The sequence below is a fragment of the Pelophylax lessonae genome, assembly GCF_965119305.1.
Source record: "Pelophylax lessonae genome assembly, chromosome: 5".
Classification (NCBI taxonomy): domain Eukaryota; kingdom Metazoa; phylum Chordata; class Amphibia; order Anura; family Ranidae; genus Pelophylax; species Pelophylax lessonae.
The window spans coordinates 240,484,317-240,503,871 of NC_138772.1; the positions used below are offsets into that span (position 1 = coordinate 240,484,317).

The window sequence follows — 19,555 nt, forward strand, 5'->3', positions numbered from 1 at the left end:
CTCCCCCCTTTAGTATGGCTCAGGTAGAATCACTGGTATGGTTATTGGAGGATGACTCCTCTTATTTCTTTGAGCACTATTCAGCATGTTCCCAACAGGTGCTAGTAGATTGTATTAATGCAGTGCAGTCTCTTGTCAGACAGGCAGAGTGTAAACTGAATCTTGTTCAACCGTTATTACAAGCATGGTCAGATATATTGCACTCAGCTTCAGTCAGTTTGCAACAACCCCTTCCTACTGCTAGACACCTGCCTGCTCAAACATCTCTCTCTCCATCACCCACAGCAACCACAGTTGCAGCCCAGTTTACCCTTCTACCAACCATATGTCAGTACCCTGTTCCCACTTGCTGCACCTACCCTGCCTTTAACTCCTTGAAGCTTACCTCTTCTCCACTGTCTGCACCAATCCTTCAGAAATCCTCCTTAGTTACTGCTCCCTCTTTTTCAAAATCCCCCAGCTTTTCTTTGCTACCAGCTGCTCCCCCTACTCACAGCCCTGTGTTCACATGCAGAACCTCAGTGGCAAAACCCAAAAAGAAACGAAAGTTTTTCCCAACTTGCAAAATCTTGCCACTATCCAATTGTGCATCCACACCAGCGGATCTGCTCCAGCCTGCATCCATGCCTGCTTCCACGCCAGCGGATCTACCCCAGCCTGCTTCCACGCCAGCCGATCTGCTTCAGCTTGCTTCCACACTAGCCGATCTGCCTGCATCCACGCCAGCGGATCTGCTCCATCCTGCATCCACGCCAGCGGATCTGCCTGCTTCCACGCCAGCCGATCTGCCTGCTTCCACGCCAGCCGATCTGCTCCAGCCTGCATCCACGCCAGCCGATCTGCTCCAGCCTGCATCCACGCCAGACGATCTGCTCCAGCCTCCATCCACACCAGCCGATCTGCCTGCATCCACGCCAGCCGATCTGCTCCAGCCTGCTTCCACGCCAGCCGATCTGCTCCAGCCTGCTTCCACGCCAGCCGATCTGCTCCAGCCTGCTTCCACGCCAGCCGATCTGCTCCAGCTTGCTTCCATGCCAGCTGATCTGCTCCAGCTTGCTTCCACGCCAGCCGATCTGCTCCAGCCTACTTCCACGCCAGCCGAACTGCTCCAGCCTGAAGTTCTGGTCCCTTTTGTCCAGCCTGAAGTTCTGGTCCCTTTTGCCCAGCCTGAAGTTCTGGTCCCTTTTGCCCAGCCTGAAGTTCCGGTCCCTTTTGCCCAGCCTGAAGTTCCGGTCCCTTTTGCCCAGCCTGAAGTTCCGGTCCCTTTTGCCCAGCCTGAAGTTCCGGTCCCTGCTGCCCAGCATGAAGTTCCGGTCCCTGTTGCCCAGCTTGAAGTTCCGGTCCCTGCTGCCCAGCTTGAAGTTCCGGTCCCTGCTGCCCAGCTTGAAGTTCTGGTCCCTGCTGCCCAGCTTGAAGTTCTGGTCCCTGCTGCCCAGCTTGAAGTTCCGGTCCCTGCTGCCCAGCTTGAAGTTCCGGTCCCTGCTGCCCAGCTTGAAGTTCCGGTCCCTGCTGCCCAGCTTGAAGTTCTGGTCCCTGCTGCCCAGCTTGAAGTTCCGGTCCCTGCTGCCCAGCTTGAAGTTCCGGTCCCTGCTGCCCAGCTTGAAGTTCCGGTCCCTGTTGCCCAGCTTGAAGTTCCGGTCCCTGTTGCCCAGCTTGAAGTTCCGGTCCCTGTTGCCCAGCTTGAAGTTCTGGTCCCTGTTGCCCAGCTTGAAGTTCTGGTCCCTGTTGCCCAGCTTGAAGTTTCGGTCCCTGTTGCCCAGCTTGAAGTTTCGGTCCCTGTTGCCCAGCTTGAAGTTTCGGTCCCTGTTGCCCAGCTTGAAGTTTCGGTCCCTGTTGCCCAGCCAAAGGGGCAGGTGCCAAATGCCCAGCCTGTCTCTGGACATCCTGTCCCTAACAACCTGCCTGCCTCTGATGGTCTGCTGCTCGATGACACGTCTACCCCTAGGGATCTGCTGTCTGACAACCTGCCTTCTTCTGCCTCTGATCCGGTGACAGATGTCCAGCCTGATGATCCCATGCTTGATGTCCAGCATGCGTCTGATGATCCTTTTACCATTGACCAGCCTGATCTTACTTCTCTTCTACTTACCACCCAGCCGGGTTCTACTGACTCAATACCAGCTGCTCGGTTGGACTGTCATGCAAAAACAAAGTGTTCACCTGCTAATGGGTTTGAAAGCTCTGAGTCCTCGCATGCTTTATATGGGTTACCTGTTTGGCCTGAGATTCGTTTGTCGGTTGCCTCGGTTGAGTCCCTCTGGCAGAGTGTTGTTCCTATGGCTCCAAAGCCTGGTGGTCCGGACATGCCCATGGTAACTAGTAGCTGCATTTGCCTTCATGGCCCTGGTCATGGTAAGCTCCTGGGGAATGGAGGGGTACTATCTGTGCCTCTCCATGATCCGGATGCGCTTGCCCCAGCTTTGGGTGCACTAGGGGACCCGGGTCAGGTAACCAGTGCCTCAGAGATACCTAGGTGGCTTTTGAAGTGCAGAGTAAGTCCTGGAAACCAGGCAAGCTACTTGGTTATGGCGAGACACTTCTGTGTCAGAGTTCTGGTATTGTCACATGACCCCATGGCTAAGTCTGCAGGCAACTCGTGGGACCCCAGCAATGGGGTACCTGCTGTTCTGAGGGACTTGAAGTATCAAATTCTGTACATGTCAGAGGATCTGGCCAGCAGGACACCCAGCCAGTTGCTTGACCTCAGCGGTGGGATACCCAGTCAGTCACCTGACCCAGGCGGTGGGACACTTTGCCTATTGTTGGATCTTGGCAATGGGGCATCTCGCTTGGAACCCGGCACTTCTTCAGCCTACAAGGAACTTTTGCTCTGGATTTGTTCAGCAAATGACTGTCTTTTATGGACTGGTTTAGCTAGGGTTTTTTGGAGCGTCCTGAGGCCGCTCCTTAGAGGGGGGGTACTGTCAGGAAAGAGCTCACCTGCTGGTGGCACTGTAGCTCCCAGATCCATAAGCTGCAGTTCCAGTGTCCACCAGCGGGTGTCTCTCAGTAGTCAGAAGCGAACATCTTATGCAATCAGTCATCACCTGATGCTGGTTGCAGGAAGTATATTTAAACCCTGTGTATGCTTCTTCTCACTGCCTTGGTATTGTCTCCATGTGCGCCTGACCTGCATGCCTGTGTCCCTGTATCCTGATCCTGGACTCTGATCCTGACCCTGCAGCCTGATTCCTTCCTTCCTGTTTGCTTACTCCGTCTCCTGCAACCCTCTCTCTGTTCTGTCTTGCTCCCAGCTCCCTCTGCTTGATCTCCCGTGTATGACCCCGGCTCTGTTACTATTACTATTCATTTATCCTGTTTTGTATATATTTGGTTTGAGCAGTTGTTTGCTGTGTGTCACTATTGTTTGGGTATCTGATTGGATTTACACAGTTATAGTTTTCTGGAGGTGCGTTTACATTTGTGTTATTCACTTATTTTTAAATAAATTATATTCTTTACACCTTAATTATGTCTAATGTTCTCTGTGTCAGTCCACACATTTCTGGTCACACCTGTTGCTGACAGGCAGACACTGCTGATCCTACAGCAGACACTCAAATGTCCATTTGTGTTTTCTTTACACAGAAAAAGTTCAACACCTCACCTTTAGAAGTCTCTCATCTGACTGCTCTCCCCAGCTCACACAGCCTCAGGAGGCAGCAATCAATAGACTTCCTTTGGACAAATTATAGAGGCCTTAATTGACTCATTCTGAACAGCTGAAAGTTTTTTCAACTTCCGTACACCTTCCTGCCTACCTCTGCAGCCGACGCCTGATAGTAATTGGTGAATTGTCTAAACCAAGCAGAAATGTATCTCCCGTCTGTGAAAACACCCATAGATTTACCTGACTTCCTGTCACACACTCTAGAAGTGTAGAGGGTCTGGTAGTACCGACTGAAACACACATTAATGGCATCCTGGTACGTCAAGAGGTCGCCAGACAACGAGCGGATCCGGGCAATATGAGTAGAGGCAGTCTGTTTCCTCGACAGCCAGGCAAGTAGCCATCCGTTTTTGTCCCCATACTCAAATATGCGCGGAGCCGTAGAGAGAAGGGACTTCTGTGTTACGGCCGCTCTGTACATGGAGAGATCCCGAAGTGCACGTTGCCAGGCCCGTACCTGTCAGCATCAGGGGAGGTCGTGTACGATTCTTCCGCAGTGCTTCCGAATGGCACATAAACTCCCTGTCAGACGGGTGAAGGCAATGACAGACGTCCGCCTGGGAGAACATGGCCATCCAGCGCGCCAGGGCATCAGACCATGCAGAGGGGTGTAGTGTAGATGTAGGCGGTCCAGATCCGGAGTCGGGGACAGATTAAAGTCCCCCAACAACACATTAGAAACACCGTATGAAACAATAAGTTGCATGAAGGTATAAAGAAAGTCAGTCTCCGCTGGGGGAGGTAAATACAGGCCAACCAGGACAAAAGGAATGGAGTAAATCGTGGCATGTAACAACACATATCGGCCTCCCGGGTCAGTCCTGACCTCTATCAGGTGGAAAAGCAGAGACCTGTGTACAAGGACACTGACCCCACTGGCGTAGTTGGAATAAGTGGCGTGGTAGTGAGCGCCCACCCAGGCACACTTCAGGCCCAAGGTGCGAGAGCCCAACAAATGAGTCTCCTGGAGCACACAAACGTGGGGGGAGAACCGAGGAAAAAAGTAAAAACGAAAGAGAGTTTTACAGCCGAGTTCATTCCCCGCACATTCCAGGAAATCACCTTAACCAGGGACATAAGGAGACAGGAGACTCATTACCAGGAGAGGGGAACACCGATCACCACGACACAGACACCAGGAGGGAGACGCATACCACACACCAGCTGGCCCCCCACCATAGATAGCAGATGAAATATACAGCTACACCACCGTATTCATAAAGAGCAACAACAATGTGAAAAAGAGAACAAAAAATGAAAATGTCCTGAAAAAAACATGAACCAGCAACGGCTGGGCCCCTCCACCCCCCACCCCGCCTGACCCCATCCCAGGAGGTAGGCACGTATGCCAAAACCCCAACGAAAAAAGTCAGAACAGGTAGGTGGCATGAAACCAAGTGCCAACAGGCACCAGGTCAGTGCAAAAAAAGCAGAGGCACAACAGGTACCAGTCCGGTGCGGCCGTGTAGAGCAACCGAGAGCTAAAAAACAGGAACAAGTAGCTTGAAAAGAGGCAAGGCACTAACTGGCAGCAGAGCAGCAATTGCAGAGGGGGAGACACAGGACGCCACAGGGCCAAAGGTAGGTAGGCTCAGGGACAGTTACATAGTCACAGAGGTGGCCGCCACTTACAATCCAGTCTGAAGTAGAGGAGACCAGGCAGCCTGCATCCTGCAACAGGAGGAAGCGCAGGCAGTGTAACCTGGAGAGCAGACCCCCCAAAGCAGGGGCTCCAAAGCACAGCATCAGGGCCCAAGGAGAAAAAAAAAAAAAAGAAAAAACAGGGCCCCCCCCCCTCTATGACCACGGAGGGTAGAGGTCACTAAGAGGACAAAAGAAAAAATGAGAGCAATCAGAGGGGCACAGAGGGTCCCGAGGTAACTCACGCTCTCCTTAGAGTCGATAAAGAAGCGGGTGGCCTCTCCATCAATCACCCGCAGCTTGGCGGGGAAAAGCATGTTGTACTTGATCCCTTTGGCCCGCAGAGCTGCTTTAACCGCATCAAACAACCAACGTTGCTTCTGGGTCTCCACAGTGTAGTCCGGGAAGATCATCAGCCGGGTGTTGTGGTAGGTTAAGAAGCCCGCAGCCCAGGCTACCCGCAAGGTCTCATTCCTTTCCCGAAAGTTAAGGAGATGTAGGATCAGCGTGCAAGGGGGAGAACATTCAGGGCCAGGTTTCGGCCGGACCCGATGAGCACGCTCCACGGTGTAGTGCGGGGAGTAGCGAGCGGAGGGCAGAAGGGTCTTCAGCAGGTCTTCCGTGAACAGCGTTGGATCTCTCCCCTCCGCGCCTTCCGGCAGGCCCACAATACGGAGGTTTTTGCGCCGGTTTCGACTCTCTGCATCTTCGGCCAGATATTCCAGGGCCCTCACTTTGGTATGCAGCACCCGCAGGGCAGCCGAGTGTTCCGCCACATCGTCCTCCACATGGCCGACACGCTGTTCCACCGAGGTAAGTCTAGATTGGATCTTGTCGAAGTCCTGGCGCAGCAAACTGACATCCAGCTGAATGGCCTCGATCTTGGTGGTAAGGTCGGATTGACAGGATGTGATAGCCGCCATAACCTCAGGGATGCCAGGCGGGTGGGCAGCAGCGGCAGTTGCAGCGTCTACCAGCATGGCCTCGCAGACAGTGCGTGGCGTTAATGTTTTTAAAAAAGGTAATTTTTAAAAACATTCAAATACAATATGACTTGTGTCTCAATTGTATATGCTATATGTTTTTTTATTTGCTATTTTTTCCCCACCACAAACGTTGAGTTACCCTTTCACTGCCAGGTCCATACGGGCAAACGGACCTACAGCACTGCTGCCAGCTGGCCAGATCACACAAAAGTGAGTACACCCCTCGCATTTCTGTAAATATTTTATTATCTTTTCATGTGACAACACTGAAGAAATGACACTTTGTTACAATGTAAAGTAGTGATTGTACAGCTTGTATAACAGTGTAATTTTGCTGTATACGTTAACCTGATGCTGAAAAATATTAAATAGACATAATTAAAATTAATTTAAATATTTTAGATGATAAGCCCATAAAATGTTTAGGTTTAAAACTGGGTACTAGGGACTTCCCCAAGGGGAGAGAAAGAACTAGAATATAGGGAGGAGTAGGACTATGTCCAAAAATGGATGTGATAGAAGGAAAAAATCTCAAATAATGACACTTTATTGTACATATATAGGGGCCATAAAGCTGAATCAGAAACTGACAGGGAATACATAGGAAAGTTGAAAAAATTCCCCAACTAGCAACCAAAGGTGATATGTATATAGTGAGGGTAACTTATTGAGAAAGGAAGGGAGAATAAAGACTTAGGCATAACTAAAGGGACTTGTTGTGTACTTGAAGAAAAGCACCTTAGGGATGGTATTTAGGCCTTACGGTCAATAGTTGGAAATTAAGCAGTTGAGATCTATGTCTAAGTTAAGGCAACAAGGCTGGAGGGATTTGAGCTGGTAAATCCACTTCATCTCGTTTTTTGATATTTTTCTAGTCTTATTATCACCTCTCCAGTGTCCTTTGATCATATCTATGCCATAAAAGGTTAATCCTTTGGTGTTTCGATTATGTACCTCAGAAAAATGTCAGGATAGGCTGTGTTTGGGGAAGCCATTTCTGATATTTTTAATGTGTTCCCTTATACGGACATAGAGTGGTCTCGTAGTACTTCCCACATATAGAAGTCAGCAAGGGCATTCAACTATGTAGGTTACATGGGTAGTGTGGCACGTAATCAGTTCTCTTATTTGAAATATTTTCTTATTGACCTTAAATTTAAAGGATGTGATTTTCTTTTCTTGTGTCAGATTATTTTTGCATGCTAGGCAACTTCGACACCGAATGAAACCTTTCATTTCAGGGAATAATTTGATTGTTTTAGGTGGATCTATCACATTGTGGACTAATCGGTTCCTCATATTGGCTGCCTTCCAATAAATGAACTTTAGTCTAGTTAGTAAGACCTCAGAAAGGGTCTTATCCGTCCTTAGAATAGGCCAATATTTCTTAAAGATGTTTTCTACTGTTCTGTATTGGTTATTGAATCCCGTGATGAAGGCACAATCGAATTGTCCGTTGTTGTTTCTTGTTCTACTGGTCAGTAAGTCATCCCTGTTCATATTTTTGACTTGATTCATGGTAGTCTCCAATGGTCTCCTGTTATAGCCTTTTTCTTCAAACCGCTTGGTAAGTACTTCCGCTTGTGACAAATACTCATCCAATTTTGCACAGTTGCGTCTTAATCTAATGTATTGCCCCTTGGGGATGTTTTGTTTCCACTTGGGGTGGTAGCAACTGGAGGTGGGGATGTATCCGTTCTTATCTGTAGGCACGCGATACCACCTCGACAACGGCTTATGATCATTCTCTTGTGTCTTGGAGTGAACTCACACTGGAGGTCACGCTCCTGTTCTCTAACATAATACGGTTTGGGACTAGATTTAGCCACGTTGAGCAATTTAAAGAGCCAAAATCATAGGTGTTGAAACTCTGTAAGAGTAGTCCTAATCTTGGAATCATGGCTTTGTGAAGAAACAAAATCAGCAAGTTGGCGATGCCTCTGGAAATTGAAGGGGAAAATGCTATTTCGTTCTAAAAGGGTAGCGAGTAGGACATGTGTATGACCCTCCATAAAGTGTGCCAAACTGACAATCCCTTCACTTGCCCAGGGTCCAAAAAAGGACAGTTACTCACCAGGGGGAAACCTCCTACCAGCGCCAATGGTGATATTGGAGGTGCCAAGGCCAAGGACCCATTAAATCTATCACAGATTTTCAGACGATGATTAGTCAACAGAGACACCCAGTCAGAAAGGCCCCTATCTTTTGAAGGAACTCACGGTGCGTATGACAGACTTCAGATTCAGACCTCCAGTTGACAACACGCTGCAGTGCAACCGCTTGGTAATTTTGTAAACTATCAGGTATGCTCAGACCTCCTGCCCATGTGGACCACTGCAGCAATGCCATGGCAAGTCGTGGTCTCTTACCTCTTCACACAAACTTGATGAAGAGGCTACAGAGCTCTGCAAAGAAGTGCCGAGGTAGGGAACAGGTACTATCTATAGGAGAAAAAGTATGCGGAGCAATATTGTCATCTTTATAATATTTGTGCGCCCAACCCATGTGAAGGTCCTTCTATTCCAAGACTGCAGATCTTGATGAGTCTTCTTAAATAGGGGAACATAAATATGTGTGTACTGGGTGTCTAGGCATTCAGTAAGTTGTCAGGCGGCGAAGCGCCTCTGGATCTGCCCGTTGTTTGTGATGCAGCTCTGCCTGTTGCAAAGCTCAAAAAATGTGCTTGAAGTCTGCCTGCCTCTCCCTGTTTAATTTGGTGCCCAAAGCAAACAGGGAGCCTCGCACCACTGCCTTATGGCCTTCCCAGGGGATACCATCGCTAACCCCCCTATTAGCATTCTCCACGAAATAATGGGATAGGGTCTCCTTAAGCCCCTGAAAATATTGATTTGATTTAAAAGTGGAACGTAGGGTCTGGAAGTGAAAAGGTTAGGTAAATACATATAAGTTATAAATCGTCCCATCCAATAGAAGAGATCACTACCTGTTGTATGCGTGCTGAAAGTATATGTAAGAACATCTAAGAACCCAAGGTACTTCAACGGATGCCACTCGTAATTAAATAGTCCCCTCAATGCTTCTCAAATGGTAGAAGAGAAGGGGCTGAGTATACAGGGCAACTTCTTTAACAGATGCAAGTAGAAAAAGAATAAAAAGTAATGAATAATGCATAGACTTGGGGGGGGGGGGGTTGGGGGTTATATATGTCTCACTATGTTATTCCCTCATTGAGACCTAAGAAAGAAGATCACAAAGGGAGAATAGTCATTACATAAAGTAAGTATTACCTAAATACTAGCTTCTACTCTTAATAGGTAATGGCTATCCATAAATGGGCAAGAGAAATCCCAACTATACCCCTATTACCCACCATGAATAAATACACATACACTGGCCCTTTAACAACATAGACCATGAGTAGTATTTTAAAAGCAAAACATTTTACCCTGAGCAGTAATCTAATTGTCGTATATGGGATTCAGTGTTTGGATTTGGACTTTTTCTTGCACTACTGTAATTATTGCAGGCATTCACGAGGGTAGCATTTTTGAATTATTTCTCTGATATTATAATGTTCATTATGTACAGCACATGAGGTAAACACGAAGAGCAGTTGTGCTCCTCCACCACACAACATGTCCTTAGTAATTTTGTGTAGTGTCAAAACCATGAAATACTCTAATCCTATCTGCTAGCTTAACCCTCACTGCTAACACTAATTTAACTTCTAAAAACAGTTACTTACTGACGCCAAAGTACATTACCCTAAGTTGGAAACAAATAACTCCCAACACCAAAGACAACAGCTTTGAACTATGAAGATGAATGTTCAAATATACAGAATTGGAATGTGCATAGTTTTGAGTCTTTATGCACATCACATTCCCTTTTAGTAAATTAGAAGGGGTTATCTCTGCAGCAGCATTTATCATAAACTACATGTAGGGCAAAGGTCTATTTTCTTTCCTCTAGTGTCTTCATCCTAATAAGACAGCTTATCATCTAGGGCAGTGGTTCTTAACCTGGGTTCGATCGAACCCCAGGGGTTCAGTGAGTCAGTCTCGCGGGTTCGGCGGGGGGGGGCAACAGGGAAATTGCTCCCCCCGAGAAAATATTACTGATTGTGAGGCCGAGCACACCCCGGGAAATCAGACCTGCGGTCAGGACAACTCACAGCCATTACACATAGACACTTGACGCTCCGCCCCCTGTACCTCCACCAGCAGGTTTCCAGCCTATCTCCTGCAGGCTGCTTGCTGCTTGAGTGGGCGGGATGGGGATGTACCTGACCACGAAGGTCTTGCCCGCCTGGAAGAGGGAAGTGTGAGAAGCTTAGCAGAGGGAGCCGAGTGAATGTTCCTGGAGGTAGGCTCAGCTAGCTGTACATGGTGGATTCGTTTACAAGCACCTCTATGCTAAGTCTGCTGAGTTACTGCAGCTTAGCAAAGAAGTGCTGTTAACTGACAAATGGAAATGCATGTCCTTTTCATTTAGCTCAATAAAGCATTGTGAATGCCCCCTGGTGTGTGCCCTCCTGATACCCCATGGTATGCCCTCCCAACAGCTCCCCCCCAGTGTGTGCCCTCCTGACACCCCATGGTATGCCCTCCCAACCCCCCCCCCCCCCAGTGTGTGCCCTCCTGACACCCCATGGTATGCCCTCCCAACACCTCCCCCCAGTATGTTCCCTCCTGACACCCCATGGTATGTCCTCCCAATCCCCCCAGTGTTTGCCCTCCTGATACCCCATGGTATGCCCTCCCCACACCTCCCCCCCAGTGTGTGCCCTCCAGACACCCCATGATATGCCCTACCAACCCCCCCACCCCAGTGTGTGCCCTCCTGACACCCCATGGTATGCCCTCCCACCCCCCCCCCCCAAGTGTGTGCCCCCCTGACACCCCATGGTATGCCCTCCAAACCCCACCCCAGTGTGTGCCCTCCTGACAAAACATGGTATGCCCTCCCCCCCCCCCCCCTCAGTGTTTTTGTGTGAAAATCATGTTTTAATGGTTTCTTTCTTTGTTCTTAATGGTTTTGTTCTTTAATGGTTTTGTTCATTTTGTGCACCTATGTATAACTATATACCTAAATATATATATGTTTTGAATTTGAATTTGGTTCAGTACCTCCAACAAGGTTAAGAACCACTGATCTAGGGCCTAGATGATAAGCTGTCTTATTAGGATGAAGACACCAGAGGAAAGAAAATAGACCTTTGCCCTACATGTAGTTCTAGGGGAAGGAAAACTCTGCCTTGCAAATAAATCATCTTCCATTCTGCAAGCAAAACAAAAATGCTGGATTGGGGATTACAGCACAATATTCATAAAAAAAATTAAAATCCAATTTTCTAGCATTATGACTAAGGCTTAGGACCTCAGTCTTCATTCATGAGATTTTTTTCTTACAGGATTTATTATTTAGGTGATCAGTTTCAGAAGAAGTAGGACATTAGGAGAACTCTCTTCCACAGGAACTCCAACAACGTTTAAACCAGAAAGAAAAAAAAATCCTCAACAGTTAGACAAACCATTATCCAGTCTTTCCACACTAAAAATAACGTTTTGGCTGAAGTTGGGCTTCAACAGGGGGAGCACTTTACAACATTTTTTTTTTTTTCTGTTTTGGGATTGTGCTTCTCTGTGTGTATTTTCATTTAAAACGGTTTTCGGCAAACAGAATATTAGCATATATTTATTATATATTTAAAAAAAAAAAAAAAAAAAACATTTAGCAACATATTGAAAGAAAAGGATACTTACTTTCATTCCTATTGACACAGCTAATAAGTGCACTCTAAAAAACAAAGGGACAGAATATTACTGACTTTATTTATCCATTTAATATTCTTAAGTTAAAACTGACCTTTTAAGTGTGCCAAAAAGTATAATATGGAACCATACAATTTAAAACGTGTCTTCCTTTGTAATATAACTGTATAGATTTTTCCATTTTTTTTTTTTTTTTGTATATTACTTTTCATTGAGATTTTAAAAAAGCTGTACACAACAGTAAACCACATATAGCGGAAACAATTAAACCCTTTAAAGTAAAACAAAACAGAACAAAATAAAGAAAAAAAATTGCCCCAAAAAAACCTGCACACTTCATGGACCTCCAGCAGGAGGTAAGTATATATCTAGTCTGGCTTGACGACATCTCCCTCAAACCATATGTGGTAAAACATTTTTTACAATTCCTAAATACCCTCCACCTCCACCATCAGAACACCTATTAGCTTGTATCATTAGAATAAGATAGGTCAACAAATCCCCCTTAGAATTACATTACACTCAGTTATTCAACCAGTACCAAAGAACGGATAATATTTACATAGGGATTCAATAAGAAACTGTGTCTGTAGATGCCATCCAGCCACCCCATACCTTTTCCAATTTGGTCAGGGCCCCTCTACTCGAATGAGTAGCTTTTAAATAGGGACTGCTTTATTAAATAGTGATTTCCAGGATACCAATGTTGGGGCAGAAGACTTCCTCCAGGACAAAAGAATTAATTTCCTGCCATAGAACAATAAGAGGGTGAGGAGAATGCATATGGCCCTAGTGTTAGCCAGAGGTTTAACTAGGCTTAGTAAGCATACTTTAACCGAGAGGGAAATCGAGATGGAGGTGACTGATTGAATGCATGTCGCAATTTCTTGCCAAAAGTGTTTAATGTGCGGGCACTTCCAAAAGATGTGTAAGAAATGTGCGTAGAGGTGCAGAGCATATCAAGCATTGAGAGGGTTGACCTCTATATATCCTAGCCAGCCTAGTGGGGGGTAAGGTAAATTCTATGTAAAAATGTATAATGGTCTCTAGTGGAGACTAAGCACTTAAATAGAGCCTCCCAGACATCATCTTAATCGTCCCAGGCCAGGCCAGGAGCTGCGGCCTCCCAGACTAGTCTGCAGGGCTCTATCAATTGAACCGTCTCTGGAAAGAGATCCTTATATATAGTGGATACTGGTTTGGATAGCAAGGCATTGTGGGTCAGTAGTTCTAGGTCACTGGGTTCAAGATTAGGAGGGACTCCTCCAGATTGAAACAAAAAGGGATGTCTCTACTGCATATACCTAAAGAATTTCGAATTTGGCAATTCATAGCACTCTTTAAGATTATTAAAGGCCATAAGGGAACCATTAGATATGATATGTTGTAGAGTCTTAAAACCATATTTGGTCCAAACCACCGGATCGGGATAGTTAAAAAAATTGTTTTAAGTTTGGATTTCTCCACAGCGGTACATGGGGAGACAGCCGACAAGGACTAGAGAAAGAGGAGGAGGGAAAGAAAGAGGGATGGAGGAAGAGAGAGAAAAATTAAGTTAGATGGAAGGAGAGAGAGAGAGAGAAAAATTAAGATAGATGGAAGGAGAGAGAGAGAGAGAAAAATAAAGATAGATGGAAGGAGAGAGAGAGAGAGAAAAATAAAGATAGATGGAAGGAGAGAGAGAGAGAAAAATAAAGATAGATGGAAGGAGAGAGAGAGAGAAAAATAAAGATAGATGGAAGGAGAGAGAGAGAAAGAAAAATAAAGATAGATGGAAGGAGAGAGAGAGAAAGAAAGAGGGTTGGAGAAATAGGGGGGGGGAGAGACAGAGGGAGAGAGAAAGAAAAAGGGATGGAGGGAGAGAAAGAAGGAGAGGTAAAGAAAGAGGGATGGAGGGGGAGAGAAAAAGAAAGAGGAAGAGAAGAGAAAAAGAAAGAGGAAGAGAAGAGAAAAAGAAAGAGGAAGAGAAGAGAAAAAGAAAGAAAGAAAGAAAGAAAGAAAGAAAGAAAGAAAGAAAGAAAGAAAGAAAGAAAGAAAGAAAGAAAGAAAGAAAGAAAGAAAGAAAGAAAGAAAGAAAGAAAGAAAGAAAGAGAAAAAGAGTACCAGAGAAAGAGGTATAGAGAAAGAAAGAATGAACGAAAGAACAAAGGAAAGGGGGATGGAGGGAGAGAGAAAGAATTAGAAAAAAAGAGAACAAAAGAGAAAGGAAAGGATAGGAAAGCGAGAGACGAAAGAGAGAGAGAGAGAGAGAGAGAAAGAAAGAGAGAGAGAGAGTAATAAAAAGAACAAAAGAAAGTAGGATGGGTGGATGGAGGGAGAGAAAAAGAACGAAAGAAAGAAAGAAAGAAAGAAAGAAAGAAAGAAAGAAAGAAAGAAAGAAAGAAAGAAAGAAAGAAAGAAAGAAAGAAAGAAAGAGAAAAAGAGTACCAGAGAAAGAGGTATAGAGAAAGAAAGAATGAACGAAAGAACAAAGGAAAGGGGGATGGAGGGAGAGAGAAAGAATTAGAAAAAAAGAGAACAAAAGAGAAAGGAAAGGATAGGAAAGCGAGAGACGAAAGAGAGAGAGAGAGAAAGAAAGAGAGAGAGTAATAAAAAGAACAAAAGAAAGAAGGATGGGTGGATGGAGGGAGAGAAAAAGAACAAAAGAAAGAAGGATGGATGGATGGATGGATGGATGGATGGATGGAGAAAGAAAGAAAGAAAGAAAGAAAGAAAGAAAGAAAGAAAGAAAGAAAGAAAGAAAGAAAGAAAGAAAGAAAGAAAGAAAGAAAGAAAGAAAGAAAGAAAGAAGAGAATGAAAGAGAAGGAGAAAGAGGGGATGGAGGAGGAGAGAAAGAGAGTAATATAGAAAGAGGAATGGAGGAATGGAGAAAGAAAGAGCAATGGATGAGTTGGAAATGTTAGTACATGAGGAAGACATAGACCTTGTGGGAATAACGGAAACTTGGTTCGACCCCTCACATGACTGGCTTGCCAATATCCAAGGGTATTCGGTGTACCGGAAGAACAGGGTAGGAAAAAGAGGGGGAGGGGTATGTCTCTATGTCAAGAATAATGTAAGGGTGATAGAGAGGAATGATATTATGGAAGGGATGAGTATGGAGTTAGAATCCGTGTGGGTAGAACTCCATAGGGAAGAAGAAAAGGGAAAAGTATTGGTGGGGGTTTGCTATAGGCCACCCAACCAAAGGGTGGAGGTAGAGCTGAAATTTATGTCACTGTTGGTAAAGTGGCAAAACTGGGATCAGTCATCATATTGGGGGACTTCAATTATTCCGACACTGACTGGGAAGAGGGGACTACACACTCACAGAAGGCCCGTCTATTCATGGAAACCTTACAGGACAACTACATGTCACAGTTGGTGGATTCTCCTACTAGAGAAAATGCAGCCCTGGATCTATTGATCACTAATGACCCAGACCTAATCTCGAAGGTAGGAGTCCAGGACAACCTGTACTCTAGCGATCACAGGATGATCACATTTAGCGTAAATAACAATATAACAAGGCAAGTGGGGAACATAAGAACCCTAAACTTCAGAAGGGCAAACTTTCCAAAATTGTGCTCATTGATGTAAAGGGTAAACTGGGACCAAACCCTGGGAACACTGACCACGGAGGAAAAATGGGAATGCTTTAGGAACATATTAAACAAATGCATCTTGCAGTGCATTCCTATGGGAAATAAATTTAGAAGAGACAAGGCCAAACCTGACTGGCTAAACCCTAATGTTAAAAAACGTATTAGGGGAAAAAAAATGGCTTTCAAGAAATATAAATCAGAGGGCACAGTATCGGCTTTCGAGCAATACAAGGAGGCAAATAAGAAAAGTAAATACGAAATCAAAATGGCTAAAATCAACTTTGAGAGACAAATAGCGGAGGATAGTAAAAAGAACCCAAAGAAATTCTTTAAATATATCAACAGCAAAAAAGCTAGGGCAGAGCATATTGCACACATAATTAACGAAGATGGGGGATGGTTACAGAGGACACTGAAAAAGCAACAGTGCTGAACACTTTTTTCTCGCCAGTCTTTACACAGGAAAAGAAGGGGTACACTGACCATGACTGTATGATTAGTAGTAATACACAGGACTTGCCGCTATGGCTAACAGAGGGTGAAATCAGGGAAAGGCTGGATAAAATTAACACAAATAAATCACCAGGCCCGGATGGCGTACATCCGAGAGTACTCAAAGAACTAAGTAAGGTTATATCTAGACCACTGTTCCTGATCTTTGCTGACAGTATTATGACAGGAAATGTACCAGGAGATTGGAGGAAAGCTAACGTGATACCGATATTCAAAAAAGGGCAGAGGCATGTCCCGGGTAATTATAGGCCTGTCAGTCTGACATCGATAGTATGTAAACTTCTGGAGGGGATGATAAGGGACTATATCGTAGAGTTTGCTAAAGACAACAACATCATCAGCAGTAACCAGCACGGGTTTACAAATGGGCGTTCTTGTCAAACCAATCTCTTAACATTCTACGAGGAGGTGAGCTGTGAGCTAGATAGGGGCAGACCAGTGGATGTGGTGTACCTGGATTTCGCTAAAGCGTTTGATACAGTTCCCCACAAGCGCTTAATTTATAAAATAAGGTCTGCAGGTATCGACCGCAGGGTTTGCTCTTGGATACGGAATTGGCTAAAAGGGTGTGTCCAAAGGGTGGTAATAAACAGCACATACTCAGACTGGTCTGAGGTGGTAAGTGGGGTCCCCCAAGGCTCAGTCCTGGGACTAACCTTGTTCAATTTATTCATAAACAGCATTGAGAACGGGATCAGTAGTTCTATATCAGTTTTTGCAGATGAAACAAAATTGGGCAGGGCAATAACTGCACAGCATGAAGCAGATATCCTACAGAATGACCTGGACAAAATAACAGAGTGGTCAACGACATAGCAAATGAGGTTTAATGTGGAGAAGTGTAAGGTTTTGCACAATACACGTTAGGGGGGGGGAACCCTTGGGGGAATCAAAAATGGAGAAAGATCTGGGAGTCTTGGTAGGTGATAGACTAGGCAATAGCATGCAATGTCAAGTGGCAGCTGCCAAAGCCAGCAGAATATTAGCATGCATAAAGAAAGGGATGTATTCCAGAGATAAGACTTTAATCCTTCCACTTTATAAAACTCTGATCCTACCACATCTGGAGTATTCTGTCCAGTTCTGGTCGCCAGTTCTCAGGAGGGATGTGTTGGAGCTGGAGAGAATCCAGAGAAGGGCAACTAAACTAATTAGGGGATCGGAGGACCTTAATTATGAAGAGCGCCTGCAATCGCTTGATTTATTCTCCCTGGAGAAGAGACGCCTGAGAGGGGACATGATAGCAATTTATAAATATCTCAATGGTGATCTTGGCATAGAAAAAAAGCTATTCAGTCGAAGGAATTGCATGAGGACTCGAGGGCATACAATGCGATTAGAGGAGAAGCGTTTTAACCTCAGGCAACGTGGGGGGTTCTTTACTGTTAGAGCTACAAGATTGTGGAATTCTCTACCACAAGAGGTGGTTTCTGCGGGAAGTATGGTAGCTTTCAAAAGACTCTTAGGCGTACGTCTCAAGGATCAGAACATTCAGGGGTATGTGAGATGATTATGGCCACACACACCTACACAGGTTGAACTGGATGGACTATTGTCTTTATTCATCCTCACCTACTATGTAACTATGTAAAAGGAAAGAGGGATGGAGAGAGAGAGAAAGAGAGAAAGAAAGAGGTAAAAAGAGAACAAAATAGAGAGAAAGAGAGTAATAGAGAAAGAGGGATGGAGAAAGAAAGAAAAGGGATGGAGGGAGAGAGAAAGAAAGAGGGATGGAGGGAGAGAAATAGAAAGAGGGATGGAGGGAAAACAAAAAGAGGGATGGTGGGAGAGAGAAAGAGAGAAAGAAAGCGATAAAAAGAGAAAGAATGAGAACGAAAGAGAGAGAGTGAATGAAAGAGAGAGGGTCAGAAAGACAGAGAGAAAGTGAGTGAGGGATGGAGGGAGAGAAAAAGAAAAAGAAATGGAGGGAGACAGAAAGGAACAGGGATTTAGAAAGAGGGACGGAGGGAGAGAGAAAGAAAGTGGGATGGAGGGAGAGAAAAAGAAAGAGGGATGGAGGGAGAGAAATAGAAAGAGGGATGGAGGGAAAGACACAAAAAGAGGGATGGAGAAAGAAAGAATAACAGAAAGAAAGGGAATGGAGGGGAAGAGAGAAAGAAAGAGAAAAAGAGAAGGAAAGAGAGAGAGAGAGAGAGAACGAGAGAGAGAACGAAAGAGAGAGAACGAAAGAGAAAATCCTCGATAAATTTCAGATGTTACTAATATTTCTACTGCAGACTTATTTGAAAATATTAAACGCAATGATCACAAAATTCATAAGGCAGAATAAAAAACCAAGAATACAGTTCTCACTATTAATTAAAGATAAAACAAAAAGGGATTTAGCTGCACTGGATTGAAGGTTATTAGAATGCCATAGTATTAGCAAGAATGGTGGAGTGGACAAAAATAAGAAGCGATAAAAAAATGGGTGAAAATTGAAAATACACTGAGCAAAACATGGTTAAGTAATAATATTTGGGTACCCCAACAATATAGAATGTTAGATGTGGATACACACAATTTGACTAGGAATGTGTTTAGGGTTTGGGTTTATTTTATAAACAAACAAAATGGGAATATAATTTATTGTTAATTTCAGTTGCGGGGGAAAATTATTTTATACATGGTAATGGGGCACAAGAGCGGACAGGGGAGAGGGGAGAGAGAGAGAAAGAGGGAGGGAGAAATAGAGATGGAAAAATAATAAAAGAGAGAACAAAGTAAAGAGGAATGGAGGGAGAGAGAGCATAAGAAAGAGAGGAAGAAAGAGAGAAAGAGAGAGAAAGAAAGAGAGAGAAAGAGAGAGAAAAAGAGAGAAAGAGAAAGAGAGAAAGAAAGAGGGATGGAGGGAGAGAGAAGGAAAGTAACAGAGAAAGAGGGATGGAGAAAGAAAGAATGAAAGAAAGAACAAAGGAAAGAGGGATGGAGGGAGAGAGAAAGAGAACGAAAGAGAGAAAAAGAGAGAACAAAAGACAGAATGATGGGGGGAGAGAGGAAGAATGAAAGAAAGAGGGATAGACGGAGGGAGAGAGAAAGAAAGAGAAAAAAATGGATTTTTGACTTACCGTAAAATCCTTTTGTCTGAAGTTCAATGACAGACACAGCTCCATATTCTTCTTGACTATTGGGTTATGCTGCCCCCTACAGGAGTAGGACACTAGGCAGGAAAAAACGTTATCACGCCTATGGGGCAGTCCCTGCAGGCATAAACCCACACACTCTGCTATAGTATTCAGTTTTGTTGCAAGCAGTGTTTAGAAGAAAAAAAAAACCCATCCCACTCATAATTAGAGGGGCGGGTGCTGCCTCTGGGAATAAACTTCAGAGAAAAGGATTTTACAGTAAGTCAAAAATCCAGTTTTCTCTATCGTTCATTGACAGATGCAGCTGTCATATTATTCTTGACCATTGGGAAATCCCAA

General features: G+C 44.9%; 1 protein-coding gene across 3 annotated transcripts in view; it reads right to left on the reverse strand.

Moving 5' to 3' along the window:
* RECK (reversion inducing cysteine rich protein with kazal motifs) overlaps positions 1-19,555 on the reverse strand; it is a gene marked incomplete at its 3' end in the record, with an annotated part of 1,214,950 nt that overhangs the window by 680,868 nt on the left and 514,527 nt on the right. For all 3 annotated transcript variants that reach the window (XM_082258598.1, XM_082258597.1, XM_082258599.1), the window contains exon 7: positions 12,024-12,057. In XM_082258598.1, the coding sequence (XP_082114724.1) occupies positions 12,024-12,057 (34 nt within the window). The remainder of the gene's footprint in view (positions 1-12,023; positions 12,058-19,555) is intronic.